Source organism: Vulpes vulpes, chromosome 8, assembly GCF_048418805.1.
Source record: "Vulpes vulpes isolate BD-2025 chromosome 8, VulVul3, whole genome shotgun sequence".
Taxonomy (NCBI): Eukaryota; Metazoa; Chordata; class Mammalia; order Carnivora; family Canidae; genus Vulpes; species Vulpes vulpes.
The window spans coordinates 56,913,670-56,934,035 of NC_132787.1; the positions used below are offsets into that span (position 1 = coordinate 56,913,670).

At 37.6% G+C, this 20,366-nt stretch overlaps 1 protein-coding gene across 1 annotated transcript in view; it reads right to left on the minus strand.

Annotated features, from left to right (window-relative positions):
- Positions 1–650: 650 nt before the first annotated feature.
- Positions 651–20,366, minus strand: part of MAN1A2 (mannosidase alpha class 1A member 2) — a 182,208-nt gene continuing 162,492 nt past the window's right edge. Inside the window, exon 13 of the mRNA XM_072766782.1 lies at positions 651–6,537. Coding sequence (XP_072622883.1) covers positions 6,405–6,537 — 133 coding nt within the window. The 3' untranslated portion in view covers positions 651–6,404. The remainder of the gene's footprint in view (positions 6,538–20,366) is intronic.

Here is a 20,366-nt window from a genome sequence, read left to right on the forward strand (position 1 = left end):
TTGATGCCACATGGGCTCAGGGTTTTAAATATCCTGTGACTTTACAGTATCAGATTAAACCACTATCTATAGCCTAGCTGATCCTACTCCTCAAGCCTCTGAAGCCTGTCTTTGCTCAAGAACCAGGTCAGATTTTAATGTGATGGAATGAGATCCAGTGAGTAAGGCATTTAAGCTTGATGACCTCACAGGGTAGACTAGGTCCTGGAGGTGCTAGGCACAGTATTGCTATACTGTGAGATTGTCACATAGGCCCATCGTTTGTTCTCAAAATCAGATGGGATAAAAACATTATCCTTTACAGGGGCACTTGGGTGGCTCAGTCAGTTGAGCGTCCAACTCTTGATTTCGGCTCAGGTCACAATCTCAGGGTCGTGGGATGGAGGGCTTAGTTGGGCTCTGCACCCAGTAAGGAGTCTGCTTGAGATTCTCTCTCTCCAAAATAAATTAATCTTCAAAAAAATTTATCTTTTCACAATCTCTTCCTCTTTCTCTAACATCAATGTAAGGATTAGCTGAACCAAAAGAAATACTCTCTTCAGGTAGAAGACTGAAGACTACCACTTACTGTAAGAGCGAAAGTTGTCATGTAAGTAGGAAGATTGAACTCTATTGCCATCAGTGGGTATAGATGAAGGATAAACACAGACTTTCACTTAAGGAACATCTTTATTTGATCTTCAATATACAATATTACCTTTAATTTATAAAAGTTACATATGGAGGACATGACTGGAAATCAGCTCAAGAGCGGCCAGTGGGTACCGATCTAGAAGATTATTCTTACTCCACTTACTAGGTTAGGGAGAGATTTTTATCAGTGAATTTGAGACCAGTGAGATTGAAGAATGGCATTTCAATTTCCAAATCTAGTCATTAAAACTGGGGATACCTTATTTAATTAATCCAACAAAAACTAAATTGTTTTCTAAGAAATAATTCTTCCCAAGAGTGAGCTGAGCTTATCTCCATAGAGTATTCTGGTAAGCAATTTGCCATATAATTCTGTAGCATTCAATAGCAGCAAGACATCTGCGGTTAAAATCTTGTGCATATTAGCACGTATAGATGTGGGTTTATGTGTTTGTGTGCTCATACTTACAACCACACTGAACTGAAGTGCTCTATATATGCTGGAACTATAAAGGCAGCTCGTTTACAAGCTCCCCCTCCTCTAGAATTTCCAAAAGTAGCAAAATGCCTATTCAATAAAATTCTTAATGAAAAATCTCTCTCTCACGATGACTGGTACACTGCAAATATACTAGGTAATATGGTGTCATGTAACTTTGAGTAATTTCATGAGTGCTGTTGGGCTCAAGCAAAGTTTGAGAGGAGCTTTTCAACGGTGGAAATGTAAGGCTGATGTTGAAGATGCTTTAATTTAGATATGATGTCTATTGACATTCTGAAATAATGCTATAGACTTGTAAAGGATGTGAGGCAAGTTATGCAGTAAGAGAAAAGGGAACTTCCTTTTGGATATATCTTTTCTCTGCACTCAGCTTCAGGCTGTTCTATAGGTAACAGGGGCAGTACCATCCTGTGGTCTAAAAAAGGAAGAGTGGCTGCCAACTGGCAAATGAGGCACATAACCCATTTTCTGTTGCTTCTAATTTTTCAAGAGATTGGTTTCTGCAGCACAAAGGTCAGAGATTCTATCATATTCCCATCGCTGGGATCTGAGAGTACTCAAGTGGATGAGTTTTTGCAGCTCCAGCAATCCGGAGTCCTGGTCCAAAGGTCAACAAGGAGGCGGAGCTTGGAGAGAATATAGTATTTTGACACCACAGAGACCCTCCTTTTTACATGGAAGTCTGGAATCGTGGCACTAAATGACAAGGCAAGGAAACTGGCTGATAGCACACCCCCAAAACAACAACAAAAATGCCTCTTTCACAGTAGTTATATCATATTGAAACCTGAACAGACTCCCGAAGAGTAGACCTATTTTCAAGACCACAAAATATATAGCTTTAGGTTACACAAATCCATACAATCATACATACATACCATCTTTTTGCTTTAAAAATGAATTATGTAACTCAAACACAGAGGAAAGATGCAGATCAAAGATTACATAAGGGTCTTAGAGAAATTTAACTTGGGATCAAGGGTTAGCAACCATGACCCATGGGCCAAATCCAGCTCTCCATGCTTTTGTAAATAAAGTTTTATTGGAACACAGCGACATCCCTTCGTTTACATATTGTCTACACCAACTTTCATGTTCCAATTGCAGAAATGAGTACCAGATACATGAGACTGATGGTGCACAAAGCCTAAAGTATTATCTGGCCCTTTACAGAAAAGCTTGCTGACCTATTATAGATCAAAGAATGTTTCCATCATGATCTGAATGAGCTGAAGAGAAAATTGTCTTCACCTGTGTTCTTGAACCAGAATAAGTACATTAAAATATTGCCAGATCATATTTGGTTACCCAATTATTCTGCTTAGAATTTGCGTAGCTAAAACTGGTTAGCAACTGTGTTTGTTAACACAGACAATATCAAAAATCTGTGTATGTGTATTTATGTATATACTTATGTAAAGGATAAGAATATGAGCTAGCCAATTGGAAGATATGGAGACTAAAGAGAAACAAGAACTCAAAATACGATTACTAAAGACTGTTATTTGGAACTCAGAAATATTTTAGTATATATATATTTATATTTAACAGCATGGGACCATGACTGGGACCCTTAGCAGAGGAAAAATAATTTACAACTGCAGATTTTACCCATGACTTACATGACAAAATTTTTTGAATATAAAATAACCAGCATTTCTATAAAACATTACTTTTTCATTATATAATTCAAGTGATATAGCAAAATAAGAATGTTTTTATTTATTTCTAAAGTATTTTAGTCAAAGTTACATCAGAAATCAAGTATTTCTCTGACATTTTCCAAGAGACTAGTTATTAACTACAATTATAGCTGTTAGTACTATATAGTAACACATCGCTTAAAATATATTATAAACCATTTCTCTTCCTCTTTAATTTAAATGAAATATAAAATTAATGATTTTGTAACATAATTCATACTGGAAAACATTTACGATGGTATGAATTACTCTTACACAGAAAATGGCACCAGAGTCACAAAATGTTCTAATGCTCGAGAGTGCCTAGCACAGTGCTCGGCACCTATCAGGGACTCTATGTTCACTCATTCGCTCACTCACGCATGCATTCGTTCACAGAAATCCAGGCTGAAGGAGAAACTGTATAATGAGAATGGCAAGCAGAATCTTTTATCAACAAATCTGGAGCTCGGACAAAGACTTTGGCAAAGGAGAGTGGAGATGAGAAGCCGATGGTCACAGTTCCAAACCACTTGGTTAAGATCTACCAAGGGCAGCCCAGGGGTGCCTTAGCTGATGTCACAGAGAACGAGGGTCAACGTTTCACAAAAGGAACGTGTTCCTCCAACATCCAGTTCACTCTTACATATACACACCTCTGCTCAAAGACGGGTAGAAGTTGGTGTCAGGCACACAACAACACATACATGCAACTCCCCAGAAAGCAAGAACTCTCTGACTGGGGTCTGTTTTATCTGCAGAGATGGGTTTTTGGTTAGGGCCACATTCACTTGGCTTTAACAACTTTATACTGGTTTCAACAAAAAAGTGTGATTCTAAAATTCTAGAAGAGAAATGGAGAAGGTAGAGGGGTGTTCAACATCTCTGCTTTTCTTTTATGTACCAACTGATCAATCTACTCAGCACATTTGTGCCAAAGGCACAAAATTAGGTGTCAGCTCTCTGAAGAGGCACCTGGAAAGAAGCATCTTTAGGCTCTCTGCAAAGGTCTTATACACATAATGAGTATTTTAACCTGAGTAATAGGTCTATGAAATGCCAAGGACGGCAAGGGACAAAAGAAAGTAAATACTCTTGGAAAACTAAGCAGAAAGTGGGATAACTATTGATCTTAGTGGAAATAATTTTAAAAATCTGTAAAAAACAAAACAAAACGAAACATGACACTGGCAAGTCATCTGTAGCTGACTTTAATTGCCTTTGGTATTCAGAGAAGGAAACAATGGAAGCATTGTGATAAGCTCTAGTCTTGTCATCACAGGGGGAGGTACTGGGTGGTGGTGAAGACCCTTCCCTTGTACCTCTCCGATTCTTCGATTCTTGATTCTTCGCTTGAACGAGCACTGGCCATGTTCAAGCACCTCTCTAGCCTCCTTTTAAGCCCCACTCAGCCCAGAGATAGAAACTGAGCACTTGCCGGGTCGGGGCTCTGTCTTCTCCTTCCTTGAGAAGCTCCTGGGAGACCAAGAAGGCCCCTTTACTGTGCACCCTTCTAAACAAAGTATGGGTGGCTCACTGTCTCTACCCAGCGGCTCTTTGCTACCTCAAGTCGTTCACACTATTTAGTGACTTGTAAGTGGACTTGCACTATTTTTAGGGGGAAGGCTAACATTTTTTTTGAGAACCAAATACTTTCCCTTTCTCAAGTTAGTCGTCTACTCTTCTCATTTAAGAATTTTAATTTTTCTAGTAAAAGATACTATAATTTCAAAATGTGTGCTAAAACTTAACTCTCTTAAACACTTGAATAATGCACTAGAGCTCCACATCCTTATCTTCTATGTATACTGAAAAATCTGGGGTAATTATCATTTCTGGATCATTTGCTAAATTGTGAGGATTGTCTGACTCTTGGTGGTATAAGGTGATGACCCTCAGAAAATACTTAATTATATTAATTTATTAAATCTTTCTCCAATTTAAATCTACTACATGCTAATAAAAGGTTAAAAAGAAAAGCTATCAAAATAAGAGAATATGCCTTCAGAATTCCAAGGTGGGCTTCTTTCACATTGTTTCATGAAATTTACAAATTAGAGTAAATAATTAGACTAATTATACTGCTCCCAAATTTTATTGTCTATGGAAGCTGTTTGTATTAAATGTAAAGAAGAAAGTGTCTTGCACTGTGACATAAATTCAAGGGACAGAAAATTTACAAGCATATTTATAATACAGTTCTTGATAAAATTTAAGTTCTTCTCCCAATATAAAGAAATAGTAATTTCTTTAAAAATAAATATCACTGCAAAATCTATTGATGGTAAGAGAAACTTCCTTAGATATATCCCAAATTTAGTTAACATGACTAATTATACTACATTTTTTTCACTAAAAATTATTTTGAAGCTGTTCTGATTCTTTGGATTTCTATAAATATCCTTGCAGAAAATAAAAGCTGAATCTTATTTTTTACATAAAATATTTGTGAAAAACTCACTCATCTGAAGAGATAATAAATAAAGGATCCCCTATCCCCATTCCAGATAGAATGTTTAAGCAAGTTTCACTGTAGTTTGTTTTTGATGTAATAGGCTGTAAAAGAAATTTGGCTCATCAAGGTAAGTAAATTCAGAGTTGCAAAACAGTATAGTGAATTTTGCCAAGCTACATTAAGTTGTAAGTTTGAGGGATTTTACTAAATTTATAAGAAGGTTAAAGTGGATAAAATTCACTTGGTAGATTTGCTGGTTTGGGAAAAAAAAAAAAATCCCCTACCAACAAGACCAAGGCTTTCTCTTAGAACAGGTTTCAAGGAGACAAACTATAGTGTTTCCCCCACTTTTTGTCATGCTACCAACACTAGACTGATCAACATGCACAAAATCCCAAACCCAGGCTCATAAGTAGTGGTTATGATAAATAGCAGTTTCAATGATTCCATATGGAGACAAAGACTTGAAGAGTATTCTTTGTGAGATCATGCCCCCAGAGAAAATGAAATTTAACCAAGAAATTTCAATGGAATACACTGGGATTTGAAATGGTTGCCAGTCTGGCCGTCCAATGGGGAACTTGAAAACTGAGATGGGGACAGGTACTTCTGTTTCTTTTTCCAGTCTTCTTGCTCTTGATGCCGTTCTACTGTTCTTTTGTTTTAGTTCCTTCCATTATTAAAAATGGAGAAAGGGGGATAAATAATAAGTAAATATTTGATTTGAAAGCTTTGGAAGGAACAAATATATAATCGGTTCCAAAGGCCATCTCTCACTCCCGCAAGTTGCTCCACATTCTCGGCTTATCTTTAGGCAGTCTAGTTTCCAGATTCCAGGACGCTAAAAACAATATAGCATAACAGGCAAAATTTCCCATGTGACCATCTCTTTAAGAATCCAAGCATACCAGGTCTTTGTCTTATACATACCAGGTTTTGGTCAGGTATAAAATGGAATCATTTCAAAGTTGAGATATCTACAAGTTGAAAAGTCTTGTGGGGCACAGTCATGTTTCACCCTGCCATGCTGACTTATGAGGTCCAGGTTTCCAAAAGCCCCCTCTCCAGACTAATTTCTGTAGTGGTCCATGTAAACAAAACACAGGTGAGAATGGTCTTTCTGGAGCCGCTTTCATCGAACAGCAGGATTTCCTGAAAGTGTGGTGTTGGCTAAATGTAACACGGGCAGAGGATGAGCCTCTGTGTTGAATACCCAGTGGTCTAAAGGTAAAAGATCATCACTGGAGAACAGCAGATACAAATATCTGAAATTAAAAGGGAGAGAAATGAGCTTCAATTAGAGTGCAACAAGAAGATCAAGTGATCTAGTTACACTGGCAGAGGAAACCAATAACCTACTCTCAGCTTCGATGAAAAACACATCACGGAATGAAACTCACTCACTCACATGACCTAAAACATAATAACGTGTTCCAGAATAGTGCAGTGCAGAAGAAAACCCAGTTAAGATGCGCAACCAGGCTTCAGAAGACAGTTAAAAAACAAAGTCCACATACCTGTCTGAAGCACAGAAAACAACAATGCTGGGAAACGGCATAAAACCAACCACTTCATGATTTTTCAAACATTTTTTAAAAAGTCACATATAACATCAACCCTCTGTTTTGGCAGCTTAAAGGGCTCATAGTACAACTAGAGCTTAGTTCACATTTATTAATAGACATTTGAAGGAAATAACTAGTACATTACCTGGACATAGCAAGGACTTTTATATGCTAATACTTTAGTAAGAGTTTTTGCAGTTCTTTCAGCAGATAATGCAAACTGTTAAAATAAAGCTTTCAGAAACACTATGGACTTGCAGGAGGTCTAAGACTTTCATAAGTGCTCTCAGTAGGTAACAGCATCGTTTATATGAAGACAAGGATTCCCGACCTTTCCATGGGCAGTGCAAGCCACAGTGGCCACTCAGCAATCAACAATGATAGAGTTGACACACAAAACAATCAATTTTACCTAAACTGTTGGGGATATTCCAATCTCAATTCTATTAAAGGGGTCTTCAGAGTGGGCATAAAAAACCAACACCTGAGAGTCAGGAAATCTGGGTTCTAACTCTTCATTTCAGCAATAACTAGCTGGACCTAGCATTTGGCTAGATGAAGAATTCCTTTACAGTGATTTTGCTGAAATTTCTTTATCTTAAAAATAGGCATATTGATATCTTTTCCATTAATACCATTACAGTTCTAGAAAACCAAGTAAAAACACGCAGCACTGAAGTAAATGGGGACTGCCTATCAACATTGTAACTGGGTAAAGCTGGAATGGAGAGTAAGTCTCGGGGCTTCGAGCCTCACTCCCTGACCCTGGACTGAGACCTGATTTATTCACCAAGTCATGGGCAGAGAAGTTGGAACTGAAAAAAAACATACTTGGCTGGTCACAGCAAGAGACTCTGCTGAATGTGCTTACTGCAGGGAGACTAGAAGCATAAGCTCTGGGAGCTCTCGGCACAAGTGTGCCCAGAGAATTGGAATTTTACTAAAATCCACAAGAATCCACAAGTGGATTCTGTGGAATCCCAGGTCTCCTGGTCATCTCTTGAGACGGGAGTGTGTGAAGGAACAGTGACAGAAAATTCAAGAGTTTCCTGCAAAATGATTCCTTTCCCTGGGGGATGCTATGGAAGTGCCCACCTCTCCCACTCATGTCTACTTGGAGCCTCAGAATGTGACCTTATTTGGAAATAGGGTCTGTGGGGATGTAATCAGTCAAGGATCTTGAGATGAAATCATCCTGCGTTTAGGACTCACCTAAATCCAATGACTTGTAACTTTATAGGAGAAAGAAAAGGGAGTTGTGGACCCAGAGGCACAAAAGGAGGAAGGTCATGTGCAGCCAGAGGCAAGGATTAAAGCTATGCTGCTGCAAGGTCATGGACCATCTTTAGAGGGAATGGATTTCAGACTTGAGGCCTCCAGAATTATGGGAGGATAAATTTCTGTCATGCTATCGAGTTTGTGATAATTTGTTAAGGCAGCCCTCAGAACTAATGCAACTCCTACCCCCAACCTCTGGGATACCTCTGTAGACTGTTAGCACTGCTGCTTGGTCCCAAGGGCCTGGAGCAAGACTAGAGAGCAGGGGTTAGATGTACACACACACACACACACACACACACACACACACACACACACGTACTCACACACCACTCACAAATTTATAATAAAATCAATGCTTGAAATTAATATAGCTAAACGATTCTTTTTTATGTTGGATAACACATTCAGAAAAGAATGTTGAGGACATGGTATACTATTACATACACATTTAAGATTTGTAACCTGGATTTTAAAAACAGAACAACTGGAGAAGCGTGATTTTTGCTGTAAAAGCAATCTAAATCAACTACCACACTAACTTTTCCTTAAATATGAATTTTTTTAAAAACTATGGTTTTAATAGATGACAAGCAGCACTGATAAAAGCCTACAGGCATATAGAAAGGTGCTATTAAGTACTTCAGTTTGAACAGATGTTAGCTTATTTTTAGAGCTATTTCTAAATGTTGTTCATATGTTGTCTCTTTAAGCTTTCTCTTATCTAAAGACAAGGTATTCCGGAGGTGGTGGTACCAGAAGTCATCTCAACACAAGGGTTGGTTGAGTTACCAGTTAGTTACCTGGTTCAGATACTACTGAACAGGCAAGTTTTACAGAAAGAAAAGTCAACCAAATCTGAGGAGAAAAATGTAAGTGTTGATAGAGAAACGGTAAGGCTAAAAGAACTGGCTGTCAAGTTAATATGTACTTACTTAGTCCTTTATGTTGACTTATCAAACAAGACTTGGTAACTGACAACTACCAATGGAAATATCCAGTGTATCATGGAAAGAAGCTACAACTCTAAAAAGGCTTACATGTGAATGTAACTAAAAAACAAAACCTCCTTAGATTGTTTGAAAAATAACTGACTTAAAACTTCCATTTCATTTATACTTGGGTTTAAATAACGTCTTTAACAGACTGGTTAGAATATAATTTTAATCTCTCCAAAAAGACTTATCCCTCTCTTCCCTACATCTTTTCTCAAGTCTTAAAGTTTCTTCTTTTTTAAGGAGCAGAGGTGGGAAAGAAAGAAATATTAAAGCTAATGTATAATATAAATTCAAATGCAAAATATACATTTTTTTAAACAGATAAACTGAACAAAGCAGACATTTCTGAGCTCTTTGATGGTTCAGGCTTTGTCCTGAGATATAAGGAAGCTGGGAGGGATCCTCTACCCTTAGGAGTTGAATAAGTTAGGATGATTTTGCCTACAGGATACAGGCTACCTAAACTACATAACAGTGGGAGTTAGCTTCTGTAACAAAAAGCCCAGAGGTAGATGGTAACAAAGGCTAGTTCATTCAGCAATAAAACACTATCAGAGCTCTAAGTTTTGTAAAGGTTAATAAAATATTAATTTTTTCCAGGTGCCAAAATACCTTATCCTTCTTTCCCTCTTCTTAGATCACTGCCTTGAGAAAACTAATTGTCTCTCTGAGATGTACATAAATCTTTTTAAAAGTTGAACAAACCTCTTGCCAACTTTACAATTTAGTTTCTCCTCAAGGTCTGCCTTTGCAACGTAAACATAAAGGAAGACGCACCCCAGTGTCCCTATCACTGTGTATGCTAGAAAGGCATCACTGTGGATGCCTTTCTCTCCAAAGCTGTTAACTAACCCTTATCAGAGACAGAAGTGTTGGTTTTCCTTTGGATAAAGACAATTAATTAACACAGATGGTCACCCCAGTTACCATGTGAATTTAGAATGAACTATGTAAAGCAAATGGTGCTGTGGAGGAAGCACTCTTACAGAAGGACCAATTGCAATTTATCTTAGAACACGTATGGCAATGGATTGTGTCTGCTTGGTTATATGGGAAGGTGAAATTTCTTCCTGTCTTTGCAATCCGCCTGTGATGCAAACTGCAGCCTGCTTTCATGCTTATCCAACGATAAAAATGTTTTCTAAAATGTTTTTTTTTCTCTGCTACATGGAGGATTTTCTGGGTTGCCAAAAGATCCGGTTTCCAATTTTTTTTTCCCAGGTCGTTAGGATCTTCATGATTTTCTTCTTAGAATTAGAAGATGTTCCATGCCTTATCTTACATCTCCACATAAGTCCACAGTCAGAAAGTAAAGGGAGGTCACTCTGCAAGTGTGGGTCTATTTTGATCGTCTCATTCACTAGTGTCTGTAATTGTAATCTGTACTAATCATGTTGAATATTTTTTTTCATGAGCTTACTTGCCATCCTTGGATCTTCTTTTATGAAGTATCTGTTTAATTCTTTTGCCAGGTTTTAAATTGGGTTGCATGTTGTGCATGTCTAATCCTCTATGGTGTATCTTTCAATTCAGACATTGAAGTTTCCATTTCTAGAAGTTGGATTTGGGTTTTATATCTTCCATGTCTCTATTTAATTTTTTGAATATAATAATAACTGCTTTAATGTCATCTGCTAATTCTAACAGCTATATGAGTTCTGAGTTAGTTTCAGTTGATTATTTTCATTATTGGTCATGCCTTCAGGCCTGTCTGCATACATGTTATCTTTGGCTGGATGCCAGGTATGTATCATAAGTCTTATCTTTTGGGTTGCTAGATAATTTTGTATTCCTATAAATCTTGAGTTTTGTTCAGTTATATAGTTAAGTTACTTGAAAACAGTTTCATCCTTTCAGGTCTTGTTTTTGTGATTTACTATGCGGATCCAAGGCAGTAGATTATTCCCCACTACTGAGGAAGGACTACCCTGAATACTCAGTACTCTATGAATTATGAGATTTTCCAGTCAAGCTACTGGGAACAGACACTGTTCTTGGCCCTGTGTGGTCACCATAAACTGTTCCTTTTAATCCCTCATTGATGATTCTTTCCCCCAACTCAGGTACAGATAGTTCTTTCTCCTCTGCTGGATACTCCCGGGGGGATTGTCTTGGGTTCTTTCTCTGTGCAGCTCACTGCTTCTCTCCTATAAATACCAGCTATTTTAGTTTCCTTGGGCTCACAACTCCGATCTCCTCAGGAAGGCTGCTGCACCTGGCCCCAGTTCCTCCTCCCTGTGCTGTGGCCCATGAGCTCTATAAAGGCAGCAAGCTGGGGCAAACTCAGGGTTGTTGGTCTGTTTCCCATCCCTCAGAGGCCACATTCCTTCACTGCCTCCTCTGTACTGTTCTGAAAACCATTGTTTCCTATGTATTATCTGTTTGCTTTGGGTGGAAGGGTAAATCCTGGCCTTGTTACTTCATCTTGGAGGAAGAGTCCCGCTCTTCCATTTGAGATACTCTGTCAAACAACCTGCTGAACACCATGTACATTCATGGAGAAACTTAATCCTCTATTATTAAACCAATCCAAAAAGAACATTAGTGTTGGTCCAGCAAGAACTTGTTCTGAGGGAGCCTTTTTGGCTCTTCTTTATCACTAATTCTTCTCTAAACTCTTCATATCAAAGTCATATGACTTTCTAGAATTTTGTGAAAATGGACATTAAATCCATCTACTTATATTTTTCTCAATCCAACTTTTCCCTTCTTTAACATTAGCTATCTATTTGTAGCATTACCCTGATATATAATTTCTTAGGATCCTTGCAATCATTTAAAATAACAAATTACTCTTCTTCCTTTGGGGCTCTAGTTTTCTCTCAGCCATATTTTTTTTCCTTTCATTACAGCCCCAGGTATAAGTTATAGGGGCTGGAGGGGAGGGTTGGGGGTCAAAGTGTAGATGCTTCGCATTTACCTTATGATTCCCTTTCTGGCGTGCCACTGCTTCTCTATTTTTTTTTTATTGTGGTAAAAAAGACACATAAAATTTACCATCTTATGAGATCTTGACATTTGTGACAACATGGATGAACCTACAGGTAATTATGCTAAGTGAAGTCAGAGAAACACAAATACCGTATGATTTCACTAATACATGGAATATAAAAAACAAAATAAATGAATAAACAAACAGCAGAATCAGACTCATAAATACAGAGAACCAACTGAGGGTTGTCAGAGGGGAAGAGGTGGAGGGATGGGCAAAATGTGTGAAGGGGAGAAGGAGAGAGAGGCTTCCAGTTATAAAATGAATAAGTCATAGAGATAAAAGGTACAGAACAGAAAATATGGCCAATGGTAATAGCACTGTATGGTGACAGATGGTAGCTATACTTGTGGTAAGCATAGCATATATGGAGTTGTTGAATCATTATGTTGTACACCGGAAACTAATAAAACATTGTGTATCAACTACACTTAAAAAAAAAAAAAGAAATAAATTTACCATCTTAACTATTTTTAAGTACAATACTATTAGGTATATTCACACCTGTGAAACAGATTCCTGAACTCTTTCATCTTGTAAAACTGAAATTCTACACCCTTTAAAGCAACAATTCCCCTTTCTCCTTCCCTCAGCGCCTGGGCACCACCTTCTACTTTCTGTTCTTATCAACTTGGTTACAGGTACTTCATATAAGTGGAATCCTAACAGTATGTCCTTTTTCTGACTGGTTCATTTCACTGAACATAATGTTTTCAATGTTCACCCATACTGTTTCCCTGATTTTGATTCTAGAAGCCTATCTCCCTTTACTTCTAATGAATATTCTTTAGCCAGTCTAGTTTTCTTATAGTCCTCATACGCTTTAATTTCCAAATAGCAGAATTCTGAAAAGAGGGCAGTTACTTAATGAATACTTATGGATTTGACTTAGTTTGCAAATCAGCTGTCAGGGCTAAGTGAGCAGAGAACAGCACAGAACAGGAGACTTAATGCCACTTTTCTCATCCAGTTGGAAAAGTATTCCTTCTCTCACGGCAGGAGGTTAACTTTAGGATCCAGTTACAGACAAGATCAAAGATGAAAGATAAATGGAAGGGAATAGTGGCTTTCTTTTTCCAGTCTTCCCACCTGAACTGTCTTTTCGTTGGCTAAGAATCCTCACCCCAGTAATATCATTGATTCCTCCCTCTCTCCCAAATACATTACTTGGACACTTTTGCTTATAAACTTAAAAGTACTACTACTCTTGATGTTTTACTGACAAAACCATTATCAGAACTGTCTTTGAACCTACTTCAAAACCTTGTTCACTAGGGGATTAGCTTTAATAGTCTAGTAGCTGGCTAACTTTGCTTTCATTTGCTTTTACTGAGAATAACTTTATAGGCACAGGCAGATAACAGGGCCTATAAAAAGGAGAACCAGAACTACTGGAGGACAGGGTAGCAACATCAGTAACAGTATCTGTCCTGGGCAACAATTCACTGGCTTTCTCCTCCTCCCTGCCCTAGTATTTTACTATAAAACCTTCAAACTTCAGAAATGTTGAAAGAATTTTACAGTGAAACCCATACCCGCTTACCTCCTAGATGCTATAATTAACATTTTCGTATACTTCTTGATCACAAGTCTAATACTCTCCTCATGTATCACTAGTTTTCTTTATCATACTAAAATACCCCCTCTAGAAAGAACGGCTAATTAGCAAACCTAGCTAAATATCAAGAAAAACTTGATCAGTAAAATTCTTTGCGAAGGGAGAACTGAAATTTTCACTAGAATTTTTTTTAAAAGTCAGAGCAAAATTTGAGTAACAAACTTTAGGCAACAATAACTGAGTTTTGAGAGGAAGACTGTTGCCACAAATTTTGCCTGCTATGGTTCCATCTATGCCATCTCTATTTTAAGCAGCAGCAAGATTAGCAACATTTAGAATTTTATTTGATAACAGCAGATACCATTACTTTTAAGGGAAACATTAAAAACTTCCTAGAAAGAAAAAATTAAGAACAAGATGCTTAAACATGTAGTCAAATAAATGGTAAATGAGCACAATTCCTTTCTTCCCCAATTCCCTTCTAAAGCCTATGACTCATGGCATCAAAAAGAGAACAGATACAGAAAACGTGGTATATCCATACAACAGGATCCTTCTTACCAAGAAAAAAAAGTGAACTACTGACACATGTAACAACACTGATTAATCTAAAAAACATTATCTAGAAAATGGCAGACAGGAGCACCGGGGTGGCTCAGTGGTTGAGTGTCTGCCTTCAACTCAGGTCGTGATCCTGGGGTCCTGGGATCAAGTTTCGCATCGGGCTCCCCGCAGGAAGCCGGCTTCTCCCTCTGCCTATGTCTCTGCCTCTCTCTCTGTTACTCATGACTAAATAAATAAAATCTTTTTAAAAAAGGCAGACAAAAATAAGTGCATACTGCAGGATTCCAATTATATGAAATTCTAGACAGACAACCTGTAGTGACTTAAAGCAGCTATGTATTTGGGGGTAGGGTGGAAATCACAAGACTAGGATTAAAGTGTTCCATAGTAATGGGTGGTAGTTACCCAGGCTTACATAGTTGCTCAAAGACAATAAACTGCACCTTTAAAATACTTCATTAAAGTGGATTTTTAAAGTTAAAAAAAAAAAAGACTAACCAAAAAAGATGTTAAAGGAAAATAATCCTATTAGGTGCTACTGCTAAATAAATACAGTTTGGACTATAGCTCCCTCTACTGCAGGAAAAAAAAAAGGTAAGGATATTTCAAAGTTAACACAGGCTTGAAACTGACAAAATGCTTCTATTAAATAGTGCCAGTGAAATTCACTCTGTGTATGAGTCTGTCCCTACTGTGTAATATCTGGACTGCACTGTGACACTGTGGTAAGTCCTAAGAGGTGTTAAAAAATCATGTAGACCATGGTCCTCCAGTTACTACCTGAGGAGACTGGAATGCATAAAGATAGCTATTGATTTGCCCACCTGACCTCATGGTATACTGGCTATCCCTCAGCAGCACAGGTAATCCCTTGACCCCTAACTTCTTTAATACATGGCTATTGACTCACAGGTGTCAGCAGTTCCTCAAAGTGTGATCCTCCGGACCAGTAGCATCAGCATCACCTGGGAACTTGTTACAAATGCAGATTCTTAGACCCCACTCAAGACATACTAATCAGAAACTCTGATGATGGAGCACGGCCATCTTGTGTTTTAACAAGCTTTCCAGATGATTCTGATGTGAGCTCAAGCTTAAGAATCACTGTGCTACGTTTACCAACTTTACCTAGATTCTAAAACTAGTTAATTTGGACTGTTCCTGCTTCTCTCCCTCATGTGGGCATCTGAACCTGTGACTCTACTGAAAACATCCACTCTCCTGACCTCCCTACTTTTCATATCTTGCTGTGGGCCTTTTCTTCTTGCTTCATCAATTCTCTCACTCATTCACTGGTAATGATCTTCTAGCACAAAGTGAGTTCCGAGTTCAAGCCCAGAGCCTCAACTAAGACATAAAATAGGTCCGTCATTCTCTTTTCTCTCCTGCTCCCATTTTTGAAATATCTTATAAAATTGCTGTTTTTCAGCTGTCTCTCCTGGAATCAAGTAATTCAATCCTTTATTCAACAAATAAAGTTGAATAAGCAAGTATGTGTGTTCTCACCACAGATACTGAAGATACAATAGTAACTAAAATATACAAAAATCACTGCCCTCATGGAGTTTATACTCTAAGATGGGGAATATCTATAGAAATTATATAGCATGTTAGAAGTTGGGTGCTATGGAGAAAAGTTAAAGTAAGGAGAAATGATAGGGAGAAACTGGAGCAATCTGAAATCTTATATAGGATGATCAAAGAATGCCTTAAAAAATACAATTAAGGGGCACCTGGCTGGCTCAGTTGGAAGAACATGAGACTCTTGATCTCGGGTTCATGAATTCGAGCTCCACATTGGGTGGAGATTACTCAAATAAAAACTTAAGAAATGACAAAACAATACGATTAAAAACTACTTAAGACCTGAAACTGCAAAACTCCTGGAAGAAAACAGAGAAAGAGCTCCTTGACATGTGTCTTGGCAATGATTTTGTGGTTATGACACCAAAAGCACATACAACAAAGGCAAAAATAAACATGTGGAACCACATCAAATTAAAGGCTCTGCACAGCAAAACAAACAATAAAAAATGGAAGACAACCTACAGAATCAGAGAAAATATCTGCAAACCATATATAAGGGGTTAACACAGGAAATATATAAATAACTCTTACAACTCAATAACGAAAATTAGTTCAATTAAAAAGTGGGGAGACCAACTAAATAGATATTTTCCCCCAAAAGACATACAAATGACCAAGAGGCACAGGCAGATGTTCAACATCACTAATTATCAGCGAAATGCAAATCAAAACCACAATAATATCAACTCACACCTGTTAAAATGGCTATCACAAAAAAAGAAGAGGCAGCAGTGGCAGAAATGTGGACAATAAGGTAACACTGAGCACTGTTGGGAGGGAATGCAAACTGGTGCAGCCACTATGGAAAACAGCATGGAGGTTCCTCAAAAAATTAAAAATAGAACTGGTGTATGATCCAGCAATCCTATGGGTATATATCCACAGAAAATGAAAACAGGATCTCGAAGGGATATGTGTATGCCCATGTTTACTGCACCATTAGCTAAGCTTCACAATAGCCAAGATATGGAAGCAACCTAACTGTCCTCCAACAGATGAATGGATAAAGAAGATATGGTGTCTACACACACACACACACACACACACACACACAGGAATACTATTCAGCCATGAGAAAAAAGGAAATCCTTCCATTTGCAACATGGATGGATCTTGACAGCATTATACTGAGATAAGTCAGACAAGAAAGGACAAAGACTGTATGATATCCATATGTGGAATCTTCAAAGGCCATACTCATATAGAAACAGAGTAGAATGGGGATTACAAGGGTCTGAGGAGTGGGGTTGGGGGACTGCGGAGATGTAGTCAAAGGGTACAAACTTCCAGTTAGAAATAAGTTCTGGGGATCTAATATACAGCATTATGATTACAGTTAACAATGCTGTATTATATACTTGAAAGCTGCTAAGAGAGCTCTTAAATGCTCTTATAACAAAAAAGAAATGCTAAGTGTGACATGATGGAGGTGTTAGCTAACACTGCAGGTGGGAACCATATAGCAATATACAAATGTATTAAATAATCACACTGCACACCTTACACTTACACAATGTTGTACGTCAATTAGATCTCAATAAAGCTGAAAAACAAACTACTACTTAAGAGCATCAGCGTACAGAGGCAAATAGCCAACTTTTTCCTTACATAACACGTATTTATTGAGTGCCTCATACACTGTGTGCTGGGTGCTAGGGAGGTGAGAGGAGTTAAAAGGAAAAGTTCCCACAATTATGCGCTTGCATTCTACTTACTGGGAGAGACAGATAAAAGACAAACATTAAGTATCAGGTGGTAATAGTGCTGAAAAAAACAGAGCAGGGCAAGGGGAGAAGATAATGATAAGTACAGATGATATACACACATGGGGCCTATTTTTATGGGCAGGCTCTCAAAAAATACAGCAATTGTAAGTTAAGGAGTGTAGGAACGCAATCTGTAAGTTCCTTGACGTCAAGACTGTTCTCTATTATATTCACTGATGTATTCCTATCACATAAAACAGCGAAGGCACATATGAGACACTTTACTATCTGTTGGATGAATTATTTCATATACTACACTTACACTGTATCATTTCTCTATTTGATCACCATTTACTTAGTAGATAAGGACAAAGAGGTTCAGACACACAGAATAAAGAGGTACAATTAAGGATCCCAGGAAACGATAGTTTGAAAAGGTGAGCAAATGCTAACACTTTCATCCCCACTAATGTCCTAAGAACCTCTCTCATTGCTTTTATCTGTGTTCTTAACCTACAGAAAAAAATTTAAGTGGCTTATTCTGTCTGAGTTTATTCTGAATCACTTAAAAATATAAAATAATTTAAGACTGACTTTTAAAAAGCCTGCTCATTCAAATCTTACTTCACCTATCAAGTACTATCTAAATATTTTGTTCTCAGAATATTCTCTTGATTCTAACATTTCTGACTAGCTAATTTTCTAAAACATTTTCTTCCCCTGAACTTCCAGAGCTTTATATATCTGTGAGAAGTTTTGTGAAGTCAAATGCACATGCCTCTTGACCCAACCATTTTTCTGCTAGGAATCTAGCCAATATTTGTATTTATACAGGGAGAAGAGATATATGTAAAAGGGTACTCACTGAACTGTTGATAACTGCAAAAAATGAGAACCAACTTCTATATCTAACAATAAGCTGCTGATTATAAACAAATGACATATTCCTCGTTGGATTTATGTGTCCATATGGAAACCTTTTCTAGATAAAGAGTAAGACGAAATAGCAAGTCTCAGAACAGTAGGGGAAAAAAGGCTATTAAAAGGATGTACATTGTAAATATATATTTTATATGTTTGGTTATACCCAGAAAACTTCTAAAAGGATACAACAAGAACTGTTTAATAATAGTTACCTCTGCACTTGACGGGATGAGCACTGGGTGTTATACCATATGTTGGCCAATCGAACTTCAAAAAATATATATATATATGTGTGTGTGTGTATATATATGCATATATGTGTGTGTGTGTGTGTGTGTGTGTGTATAATAGTTATTTCTGGGACATAAGCCTGGATGTGAAATACAGAGAAACCTTTTCTGAGTCATGTTAATATTTAATTCATTTTGCCATTTCCACACATTATTTTTATAATTTAAAAAATAAACTATATTAAAAACAGCCACATTAAGCCTTGGTCTTTTATGTACAAAATTGCATATTATAGGATATAAAGTAACTTATAATTTCTTTCATTGTCTGGAAGGGCTTGTCTCCTGCAGTGATTGTATACTTTGTCGAACATAGCTGAGCTGGAAGGATATTTGTCAGAAATATTTCTGTATGGTTCTAAGTTGGGATTGGCTACAAAAACATATGCACCCAGGTGATTTGGTGGCGGAAGTAAAGTAGCACCCACGATGCTTTCAGGGGAATGTAGTGCTGCCATATGCTATTAACATTACGCACTTGCCAGTGACTGCCTGGCCAGACCTTCAGCACCTGCAGCTCCTGTGGAGTTCCTTAGCAATTTTTCCAATTCCTAAGCCAGGCATGGATGGCCCCATGGCAACAGGTGCCAGCTTCTTCTGCAAATTAGCTGCTTATCAAAGTTGGAGGCAGTGAGACACAGATATGGGATCACTTGTCCTTTTGAGTTCCAGCCTGTCCTTGTTCTCCTTTGCTTCATAATCTAGCTTTGTTCCCTGGCTGCTAGCCCTACTGTCCTACAGCGATTTTCCACCTGCTGTGTTGTATTTTGTGCCAGATAAAATTCTAAATGCTTCACTATATTAATCTCCATAACAACTCTTTCAGGTGATACTATTATTAATTCCCTTTTTACATATGAAAAAACTGAAGCAGAAAATTCAGTTAACTTGTCCAAAGTCACACAGCTTCTAAGGGAAAGAGATAAATATGTACTGGCTGAGAATTCATGGTTAGATGTTTGTATCATATGATTAATTGGGTACATATAGAGAAGGCACATTGATTAAATCCGTGAATGACACAAAGCTAGAATATCTAAAACATTAAATGAAAAACTCAAGAGTTAAAAAAATTTCAACAAATTAGAATACATTAAGTCTAACAAAGTGCAATAAGGGTAAAGATAAATGAAATAAATCTCAGAAAAATTCATCATAACAAGTATGAGAGAAAATAATTATCCTATTAGTTCATGCCCCTCCTTCCCAAAAGATCTACAGCAAAATTTCAAGCTATATTGACAGGGTTAGCAGAAAATAGAATACAGTTTTATTTTCACTGATGCAAATATAATGATCAAAGTAAGGACTGGTAACCTGCACTGGTTTAACCACATGTTAAACATAATGTTCAGTCTAGAAAACCAAGCCCTCATCCCCAGAGAAGGCAAGCAGACTGCTTTCATAGAAAGAAAGAGTACACAAACTTGCAGTGTTTAGCCTGGCAAATACAAGTATTTTTAGTGAACATATATGCAGAAGACTGTACATTTCCAAAGAGCAAAACATGGATCACTGAATGGAACTCACAGTGAAGCAGATTTTAACTGAAAACAAGGTTTTTCTAACAAAAAGCTTTTGAACAGTGGCATGGGTTGGCCTTTTGAGGCAGCAAGCTGCCCATCAACTGAA